Source organism: Nicotiana tabacum, chromosome 21, assembly GCF_000715075.1.
Source record: "Nicotiana tabacum cultivar K326 chromosome 21, ASM71507v2, whole genome shotgun sequence".
In the NCBI taxonomy this organism is placed as follows: domain Eukaryota; kingdom Viridiplantae; phylum Streptophyta; class Magnoliopsida; order Solanales; family Solanaceae; genus Nicotiana; species Nicotiana tabacum.
The window spans coordinates 11,886,791-11,898,371 of NC_134100.1; the positions used below are offsets into that span (position 1 = coordinate 11,886,791).

The 11,581-nt window shown below is 36.7% G+C and overlaps 1 protein-coding gene across 1 annotated transcript; it reads right to left on the reverse strand.

Annotated features, from left to right (window-relative positions):
* Nucleotides 1-2,938: 2,938 nt before the first annotated feature.
* On the reverse strand, nucleotides 2,939-10,193 carry LOC107817241 (putative L-type lectin-domain containing receptor kinase S.5). The gene is made up of 2 exons (XM_016643040.2): nucleotides 8,822-10,193; nucleotides 2,939-3,863 (listed from the first exon to the last, which is right to left on the reverse strand). Exons 1-2 carry the CDS (start codon nucleotides 10,041-10,043, stop codon nucleotides 3,112-3,114), a joined length of 1,974 nt encoding a protein of 657 aa, XP_016498526.2. The 5' UTR covers nucleotides 10,044-10,193; the 3' UTR covers nucleotides 2,939-3,111.
* Between the last annotated feature and the right edge of the window lie 1,388 nt (nucleotides 10,194-11,581).

The following is an 11,581-nucleotide window of genomic DNA, read 5'->3' on the forward strand; positions in this document are numbered from 1 at the left end:
GAATATCCACACTTATTCAGCACTCCAGATATGATTCTAGACCCGTTCGAGGACGAACGTTTGTTTAAGATGTGGAAATTGTGATGACCCGACCAGTCGTTTTGCTTTCTAAGAACCCCACTACTCTAAATAAGACTCCCCGTATGTGTTTTTATTGTGTAATGACTTGCGGGGATGGTTAGTTCGGGATTTGGAGTGGTTCGGGTTGAAATCGAAACACTTGGTTCCTTAAGGTTGGCCAAAAAGTCTAAGTTTGACTTCGGTCAACGTTTTGGGTAAACAACCCTGGAATCGGGATTTGACGATTCCAATAGGTTCGTATGATGATTTCGGACTTGGATGTATGTTAGGATCGGGTTTTGGATGACCTGGGAGCATTTCGGTGCCAAATAGTGAAAGTTGACTATTTGAAGGTTTTAAAGTTCTTTAAATTTGGTTTGGAGTGAGTTTTGGTGATATCGAGACCCAATTAGTATTTTGAGACCCAAAATAGTTCTGTAATATTGTTTATGACTTGCACGTAAAATTTGGCCTCATTCCGAGTTGGTTTGATAGGAATCGGACACGTGAAAGTATTTTTATATGTTTTGAGTTTCATGAGTTAATCCATGCGTTTTGGCGTCCGATTCGTGATTTTAGATGTTATTTTGGTGTTTCGAATACACGAGCGAGTCCATATGATATTTTTAGACTTGTGTGGATATTTGGTGTTGAGCCATCAGAGCTCGGGTGAGTTTCGGACGCGTTCGGAGGGGTTGAAGGACTTCAGTTTTTCTGCTTTTTGGGTTGGTATTGCAGGTCTCGCAAATGTGAAGATTTGATCGCATTTGCGAGCTCGCATTTGCGAAGTACCCTTTGCATTTGCGAAGATGGGAAGGCACTATTGAGTTTCCAAGTGCGAAGTTTCTAATGCTTTTGCGAACTGGCAATCTTCGCATTTGCCACAATTTTGGTCGCATTTGCGACCAAGGCAGAGATGGCTAGCCTCCGCATTTGCGACTTCGCATTTACGAACCATATGTCGCAAATGTGACATCTGCGACATGTGCAACAACTTTATTAAATGTGGACTTAGGCTATTTAGCTCATTTTTATTCATTTCTTGGGTGATATTTGAAGCTCTTGAAAGAGGGTCTTCACCTAGCGCTTTGAGGTAAGTGATTTCTGCACAATCTAAGTTAAGAACATAAGCTGCTACTGAACAACAAAGTTTTGATGATGACAATTGGAATTGTACTTTTTTAGAAGTACTCGTGTACAATTCTAAACAGAAAAATAATTACTATATAAAAGTCAAATTATGTGTAGTTCCAAATGACAAAAGAATTATTAAAAAATAAAAACTCCTAAACTGAGTTCAAAATGCACGTGTTTTACCTAACATACATTTATAAAGAATTAATGTATCAAAAGTTTATTAACAAACAAAAACCTTAATTTTATTAAATAAAAATCCTTCCTAAACCTAAAAGGAGAAATCTAAATATAAATGAAATTAGAAAGCAAACGAAACCTAATGTGAATTGCAAGAATTTAATATTGTTACCCTCCTAAACCTAAAATGAGATATTTAACACAGAAATATACGAAACTTCCTAGTTCATTACCAAACAAATGACGGAAAAAAAACTAAACCTAAAAGGTAACTACTCCTAAATAGTAGGAAATCAATTAAAATAATTATTGCCAAATATTAGAAAAATAATCAAATGACTATTTTACTTCTACAGTTTAGTCTTATCCAACCATGAATCATTTTTTTAAATATAAATGTGATATCTTTTAAAATTCAAGGTTTAATTGAGGCCTAAACCTTTGTAAATGTTGTTTTGCTAAGTCAATAATGTTTCAATTAAAAGTCCTAGCTAGATATTAAATCTCAATGTTATTAGTAGGGAGACTTTAATAAGCAGACAAGTCTGTGTATGATAACTTTAGTTGTTGGCTGAGAAATAGTAGCTCTGCCCCCAAATCTCCAAATTTCTGTTTTATCATATCAAAGATGAACCTAATCACTTTGCTAAAAACAAAAACAAAAAAAGATAGGTAAGTGAAAATGCTATGAAATGATTAACGACAAAAAAAACTTTAATCTCTCCAATTAAATAAAGCAAAAGTGATTATCATCATGGAAACATAGCTAGTGAACTTTCCCAAAGTTTGAAAAATATGGCGCCTCAGTCTAACATAATTAATTTTCAACCCCAATAAGTTCTTATCAGCACCCCTTTTTCCCACAACTTTTTGTCTATTTTAGTCCCGGAATTTTTTCCTACTAATAGCATATTTGGCCAAACTTCTAAAATCAATTTATTTTGAAAAATATTTTTCTTAGAAGTACTTTTCGAAAAAATACTTTTAGTGATAAGCAATTTGTGTTTGACTAATTAATTTGAAAAGTACTTTTGAGCAGTAATTAGTGTTTGGCCAAGCTTTTAAAAACTGTTTCTAAGTATATTTTTCTCAAAATTGTTTATCAAAAAAGTACATTTGGAGATAAGCTACTTTTTTCTGGTTCTCAAAAACTGCTTCTGCTTCTACTTAAAAGCACTTTTTTTTCCTTCTAAAGCTTCGCCAACCACCTCAATTTTTAGAAAAAAAATCACTTTTTACCCAAAAAAAAAAAAAAGGCTTGGCATTAAGTCAACACCAATGTATCATAATTTTCTTTACAGTACAAAAGTTTTGTCCCTTCGACAAGTTCCAAATGAAAAACTATAGTTTGACATATATTTATAGCCTTTTCAAATCATGGTTATAGCAATAACAAATAAAACAAGACAAAGAAATTGTGACAAAGATGATCTTACATGTCCTGTTAGGTGTAGAATCGATGGAAATATTATATATATTATTGAATTCGTATATTGCATTGAGTTGGAAAATTTATGAACTTCCACAAATTTTCTTTGGATAACGATAGTTAGCTAAGTAGAACGAAAACATAATAATTGAAAACTGAAACATCGCATGAAGAGGCAAATTTTCCAAAACAAAGTTGAAAGAAACATTACAGGGCAAAAAAGGAAAGCAAAATCATTTTTTCCTGTTGGCCTATGTATATATGCTACTGGCTCTACTTTGACACTCAACACTGTTTCCTGAACTGATCTAAGGAGTTGTGATGGATATTGTATCGACAATACTCGAGTCTACGTCAATTGACACCATAGAAGAAGGCCACACAAATGCCGGCTTGAATGGTGGAACTTTTGGTTCTGGTATTGACCCTGATATAATTTGAACGATCGTCTGTGTTTTAGGCCTTTCACTAGCAATTGGATGAGAGCAAGCCAAAGCAAGTAGTAATAATCTCTTTGCTTCTTCAACTACATAATCATCCCCGAGCCTCGTGTCGACAGCTTCGAGGATTCTACCATCGCGATGCAAGTACCAAACCCAATCAACAAATAGTTGAAATCCATTAACTTTAGTTCCAGGTCTCTTGCCACAGACTAATTCCAACAACACTGCCCCAAATGCATATACATCAGAATGTTGAGTGGCTTTTCCAGTGAGAAAACACTCTGGTGCAATGTATCCCATCGTGCCAAGCATGCCCTCTGCCTCAGCATACGAGGTCTTCTCATTGTCAAGTGCTCGTGCCAGGCCAAAATCACCGAGGCGTGCATTGAAGTTGGAGTCGAGCATGATGTTGTTCGCCTTAAGATCGCGATGGACCACTTTCTGCTCAAACTCATCATGTAGATAGTGCAGAGCTGAGGCGACGCCTGAAACAATCTTACACCTGACTTGCCAGCTGAGTGGCTTTTTATCTGGCCCTGAGAAAAGGTGTTTGTCTAGGCTACCATTTGGCATGTACTCGTATATAAGTAGTAGCTTTCCATGCTTGTGACTCCATCCTGTCACAACAATATGTGATTGTAAGATGCTTATATCTGTATTGTTATTTTCATCAACTTGAAGTTACATAATAATTTGCTGAAAACAAGTAAAAGTTTGCTAGAAAATCTAGCAATAAAATGTTTCTGATGTAATGCTAATAGTAACGGATGTGGTTTGACTGAAATTGGTACTTTCCTCAATTCCATTTTACGTGATATAATTTCTTTATAGTTGTTTCAAAAAGGAACGACTATATTAACAACAACAGACTCAGTGAATTCCCGCAAATGGAATTTGGGGAGGATGAGATGTACGTAGCCTTACCCTTATTCTAGAGAGTTCAGAGGCTGTTTCCGGAAGAAACTCGGCGAAAGAAAAGATAAAGAGAAGTAATAACAAGTATCAACAAGATAAAAAAAAAGGGCCGAAACCAAGGTAGCAATTAAACAATAGTAATAGCAATCTAAGAGTAAAGGGATAGCAAACTAACACTAATACTGTTGAACTAAAGAAGACAAAGGGAAACACTCGACGCCCCACTAACCTTCAAACCTAATCCTCGATTTCCATACCCTCATATCAAGAGTCATGTCCTCAATAAGCTCCAGCTGTGCCATATCCCACCTAATTACCTCTCCCCAAGATTTCTTTGGCCTACCTCTACCCCTCCTCATACCCACCAAGGTTAACCTCTCACACCTCCTAACTGAGGCTTTTATGTTTCTCCTCTTAACATGCCCGAACCATCGCAATATCACCTCCCGCATCTTATTCTCCAAGGGGGCCACTCCCACCTTATCCCGAATAACGTCATTCCTAATCTTATCCAACCTGGAATGCTCACACTTCCATCTCAACATCCTTATTTCAGCTACTTTTATATTCTGGACATGTGATTTCTTGACCGGCCAATACTCTACATCATACAACATGGTCGGTCTAGCCACTACTTCGTAGAACATGGTTTGGCACATTTTTATCACAGACAACACCAGAAGCGAGCTGCCAATTCCTCCACCATGCTCTGATACAGTCAGAGGCGGATCAAAAATTTGAAGTTTATGGGTTCCTACCGTAATTTCAAATTAAAATATAATAATAACTGGATTCACAATTAGATATTTATAAATATTTAGTTGATTTTTAATAGAAATATAGCGTCTTTCCAAAAGTTATTGGGTTCCCGGGAACCCAGTAACAATACTCTAGATCCACTACTGGATACTAGGGGTGTACATGGACCGGGTTGGTTTGGTTTTTATCGAAACCAAACCAAACCAACTATATCGGTGTGGATTGGTTCGGTTTTGTCGGATTTTTTGGTTTTTTAGGTTTTTTGTTAATTAAATATTATTCCAATCTTACTTTGTTAAATTTTTAATAAGTAAATATATGTTTAGTAAAAATATAAAAAATTGACAAATATATTATCTATTAAAATATTTTTATGGGAGAATTTTCTCAATAACACATATTAGTTACTATTTTTTTAGTCGTTTGATAATAATTTTTCGTTGATATACCCTTTCAAGGTTAACAGAATTAGTAACTAAACATAAAAACCAATATGATACCTAAATAATAATAATCACTTTACATTCGAAAAAGATATAAGAATTTAATAGATCTTAACATATGATATGAATGTGGATTAGGAGTGGGCATAGATCGGTTCGGTTCGGGTGTGAATGTTATTGGTTTAGCATATCGGTAACACTTGATGAGAAAGTGATCATATGACCCATTAGTTAAGGTTAATAAATATGGAGCACTTCATATTTTACTAAATAATATACCCCGCAAGAGAATCCGAATATTTCTAGATATTTTTTAAAGAAAAGTTTATATAAAATCTTAAAAGTATATATAAAAATTATATATTTATATGTTGGTTTGGTTCGGATTTTTTTTCTCAATAACAAACCAAATCAAACCAAACCTAGTCGGATATTTTAATCGGTTTGGTTTGACTTTTCGGTTTAGTGCGATTTTCCGGTTCGGTTTGTACACCCATACTGGATACACTGCTTGACATCCTCGTCAATCTCCCTATCACCTTGTATTATAAACCCAAGATACTTGAAACTCTCTCTCTCTCCTGGGGATGACGTGTGTATCAAGTCTCACATCCATGTCCACTTCCTAGGTACCGTCGCTGAACTTGCACTCCAAGTACTCCGTCTTGGTCCTACTCAATGATCGTTGCCAACTCAACGCTACACTAAGGCAGGAAGAACGGGTCGCAATAGCTTTTACCCAATATGAGGGTCGGGATCGATTTCCTCAAGGAGCTAGTAATGGAGTTGGATTGTCTGTCTATCCTAGAGATGGGTTTGTACTCCTAATGTCACTTCAAACATTTTTGGGTTTTCGAATTATAACTATTTTTATAAAACTATCGATTAACACTAAATTATGCTATGAGAATATTGCTAGGTTGTATCTAATGGGAAGAAGGGCACTAGGGTCGTGACACTACCTAGGTGGCTAATTGACGGGTAGATGTTACTGAGGTTCGATTGACATAATTGGGGCTTATGCTATAACCGTTGCACAATTTTACCCACTCTCACACCTCTCGGTAGTGAAAGTGACTTTGCCTAATTGACTCTCTCAGGACCAAATGGGTAGGCAAATTAGACCAAGCAACTAGGGTTCAAGTAGGGTAATTACTCTCTCGAGGTTTAACCCGTTAATTGGGACCATCATTTCTCATGAGTCCATCTCAATTCCTTGTTGGATCAATTTTGGGGTTATATACTCTCTTTCTCAAGAAGAGTTAAACCCACAAAGCTTAAATCAGTGTTTGCAGCCACCAATTCTAGATTAAAACATAAAATCAACCCAAATAGCAAACACTCATAGTCAATCTAACACTAGATGGCAACACCCATCAATTATCCATACTAGGGTTGAGCCACAATCCTAGCTAATGAGTTTAGCTACTCATGCTAGATAAAAAATTGAAGAAATAGATGAAGAACTAAGCATATTAATTAATTGCTAAAATTAAATTACAAGAATCTATCGTAAATGTAAAGCAAAAGTGCCAAAAATGGCTACAAAATATGTTCTCACGAGCGCAGCTTTCCACTGATGTATCTGATTACCCAAAAAATGGTAAAATGTTCTATTTATACTAGGCTGGAAAAACTGAACAAAAATACCCATGCGGGGTCAGTGCGGGCCGCATTAAATGGACCGCGGCCGCACTGGGCTCACTTCTGCTTCTCTGAATTTGGACCGCGTAGAACGGACCGCGGTCGCGGAGGGAGCTGGCGTGGTCCGCGCAACCACGACCGCAGACCGCATGGCACTGGCTTGCAAACTTCTTCTCTCTGAACCTCATGACCGTGGACCGCACAAAAGAGTAGTGCGGCCGCGGAGCCTTCACCGCAGACCGCGAGATGTGTATCGCGGCCATGCTTCTTCTAGCCTAATTCACCAACTCTCTGAACCACCTAGTGCGGCCGCATTCCACTATGCGCGGTCCACACTAGGCCTTCTTTTCTTAAATTTCTTGGTCTTTGATACTTGAGCAGGTTTCACTCCTTTTTGAGCCGGTCTTTGACATTTCGTCACTTTGTCGATCAAAACTACGATCAAGCACAACTTGTGAGCCTTTTAGGACTATTTTGTAACAATATATGATCAAAACATAGGCAAGTAGGAGCATAAAACATGTTAAAATCCTAACTTATCACTCAACTTGAAACCTTTAGACTCAAGAGTATGTCTCCAAACGTCTAGTCTCTCGGTAACACCACATTGTGTCTCATCAATCAGAATTATATCATCAACAAATAACATACACCATTGCACTTCCCCTGAATATGTCGCGTCAATACGTCCATCACCACATAATATAAGAACGGGCTAAGGGTTGATCACTAATGCAACCCCATCACAACCAAGAATCATCCTGATGTTTTCATTCGTGTCTTAGCTCCATCATACATGTCCTTAATCACCTAATGTACGCTACAGGCATACCTTTAGCCAACAAACACCTTCATAGGACCTCTCTTGGACTTTGTCGTATGCTTTCTCTAGATCAATGAACACCATATGCAAGTCCTTTTTTATTGCCTTATACTGCTCCACCAATCTCCTCACCAGATGAATGGCTTCCATAGTCGAATGACCCGGCATGAAACCGATGTGGTACTCGAAAATAGACGCACTCTTCCTCACATTATATTAAAATAATTTAATTTTAAACACTTTATTTTACATCTAATTAAATAATTTTATAGTCACACAAATATCATGGCAAGATCACAAGTTATAAAAGTCTTTCTTTTTAAATTTCATAGTCATCAAATAAGTTCACATAAAATGAAATAGAAAGAGAATAAGAGTTTATCTTATACAATGATAGTGTTAAAGAACTCTACATTATTAGATCACCTAAATGATATCTATATCTAACCGCCCATAAAGCAGGTCACCTGCTAAAACAGGTTAATATACATTAATAATTTATGAGATTCTTCACATTATTCGTGTTTAAAAATTAAATCGCTGATACAATAATAATGATTTTATGATTTAGAAATTTAGGACCTAATTTTGGAAAATTTAGATCTAATTGACATTGGAATGCATGTGATTTTAAGAGGAAGCTTCCTGTTTGTTAAATTGACCTAATGGGTTGAAGTATTGGGTCAAAACGATTATATAAAAAACTCAAACGAGTTAAGTTGTAACCTAAACTTAAAACATATACAAAATCAAGTTTGAAAATTGAGAATTATGTAAATGTAAAAGAACATAAGCTAATAACTTAAGACAAATATATTTTATATTTTCTTAAAAAGAAAAATAAAAAAGGAAAGGAGGTTGGATCATGTTCGACGAATTGGATTATGACTCCTATATTGACTTTTACCAGTTTGATCCTTACAAAACTGACCTAACTTACCTCATCTACGAATCTATACTCAAAATAAAAGTAAAGTAAAAAAATACTTACCGAGCAATTTGACAAGATGTTTATGCCGTAGACGGTTGATGATGGTAAGCTCAGCCAAGAAATCATCTTGACCTTTGATACTTTCCCTTGAAAACCACTTCACTGCAATTTCCAAATTTTCACCAACTAAATACCCTTTGTAAACCACTCCAAATCCACCTTCACCTAGCTTATTCTTTTCATCAAAATTATTTGTAGCTTTCTTCAATATCTTAAACTTAAAATCTCTAGGCATTCCAGGCAAACTCTTAAGTGCACCAAGTATAATTGAGTCTGACCTAGCAGCCTTTTTCTTGTGGTAATAGTACCCCAAAAGTGGTAACAAAATCAAGAACAGAACAAATAATGGAACCCCAACACCTAGACCAATGGTTAAGTATTGATTTTTTTCTTGAAAATACTCAACTGTCAAGTTCCACCTTAACACACAATTCAATTGAAAAAAATTTCCTGTTGAAGCAGAGAATCCAAAGTATGATTCTTGATTAACAACATCTCTTAAATCAATATCATGTGTTAATATTGGATTCTTTGGCCTAGGTGGGGTTGAGCCATTATACTCAGCTTGTTCTGCTATGTACACATCAAGAACTCTCTTGATACCATCATATTGTACCCAAATATTGTAAAATCTTGCACCAATTGGAGCAAGCTCAATACCATGTTTGGTTAAAGATTCGACCTTTACAGAACTAATACTATGAATATCAATCCCAATATGGTTATCATCAGGGTCAAACTCTTGCTTGAATGTATCAAGCTCGACGGCGATAACTTTATTGGTAGATCCACCATCAGTATTAGCATTTGTCAAGCCTAAATGCTGTCCGTGGCTGTTGGTTGGCAGCTCTAAATCAGGAGAAATCAAGAAAGTTAAACCTTCAGCTGCAGTTTCATTTTTTACCCTGTAAATGTTTACAAGGAATGAAGAGTTGAAAGATGCCACTCTTTTGCTACTATCATCCCACAACTTGAAGGACTGTTTCAAGAGGATTCTTCCTGCATTGTTTAACAGGCTCCCAAAAACGCGGACAACATCAGATGTCACTTGGAGAGCCTGGTTACTGATAGTTGCAGGAGGTATTACTTGAAAAATGTCATGGTATGTTTCGTCAAAGGGTCCATATTGCTTGTCGAATTTCTTTAGCTTGGCTTGAGATATGGACTGAAGACAACAGAGAAAGATGAAGATGGTGATGAGTTTTGCTGTCAACAATCCCATTTTTCACAGAAGGGATAGAACTAGAGAATTGAGCACTCTAGAGGAAGACAGAGGAAGGGTCAATAAAAGAAGCTTTGAAGCATGTCTTGGGGACGCACGCTATAACACGGGTCACCGGCATCCGAAAACTTCAACAAAATCTCTATATATACTTGCAAATGTCAATATAAGTATAGACCCTCTAACCAATCTTTACGAGCAATGATAAATTTATATTAAATATTATAATGCCCCACTATCATTAAATCCTGGTTCTGCCTCTGCTTAGGTATGATCTTTAAGGGGTCGTTTGGTTTGAATACGGCTTATGCCGGGATAAGTTATATTGGGATTAGTTATTCTAGTATTATTTTTTATCCACTGTTTGGTATGTTGTATGACCATAAAAATCAGGTGTCATACGGAAGCTAGCTAAGCGAACATTGAGGGACGATAAATCATACAACAAAGGAGAAATATATCAAAAGAGACACAAACATTTAACGTGGTTCGGTCAACTGACCTACGTCCATCGCGGAGATGAGCAATCCACTCTATAAAAAAAGAGTACAAAATATCGAGAGAACAACCCCACGAAGAGGCAAACACAAGTGACACACTAACACTTGTCCCGTAAAGTTCTCCCCCTAAACACTACTCTCAAGCCCCTATGGGTACATTGTGGATGCTACTGAATGAGAAAGACGAATCTTCAATTTGTAGAACTTCAAACCTTTTGCTACAAGAAAAAGGACTAGCCAAATATAGGAGAATTATAATTTTCTTCTACAAAAAGGAAAACTCAATTAAGGTAATTATATTGCCCTTTCCTTCAACAAATAGGAAAACCAAATATGGTAAGAAAATTATGGCAAACATCTAACAATTCTCCCCCTTGGCCGGAATTTTCTAACAAAATAAACTTGATCCACCTTCTTCACATAGCCTTCAACAGGTTGCATCTCCAAATCTCCACCACAAAGTTTGTCTCAACGTGCATAGCACACTGGTCAAATTTCTCAGACAAAAATCACGATTATCGTCAAATATGTTGCGGCTGGAAAGAGAGAGGCTCGGTGAAATAGACATGTCTGTGAAGATGCGGACTACCTGCACCTGGACTGAACCTGCCAAGATGAACCTGTCTTGAACCTCGCTCTAATACCATTTGTTAGGACCGTGAAAATCAGGTGTCATACGGAAGCTAGCTAAGCAAACATTGAGCGACGATAAATCATATAACAAAGAAGAAATATACCAAAAGAGACACAAACATTTAACGTGGTTCGGTCAACTGACCTACGTCCACCGCAGAGATGAGCAATCCACTCTATAAAAAAAAGAGTACAAAATATCGAGAGAACAACCTCACGAAGAGGCAAATACAAGTGACACAGTAACACTTGTCCCATAAAGTTCTCCCCCTAAACACTACTCCCAAGCCCCTATGGCTACATTGTGGATGCTACTGAATGAGAAGGACGAATCTTCAATTTATAGAACTCCAAACTTTTTCCTACAAGAAAAAGGACTAGCCAAATATAGAAGAATTATAATTT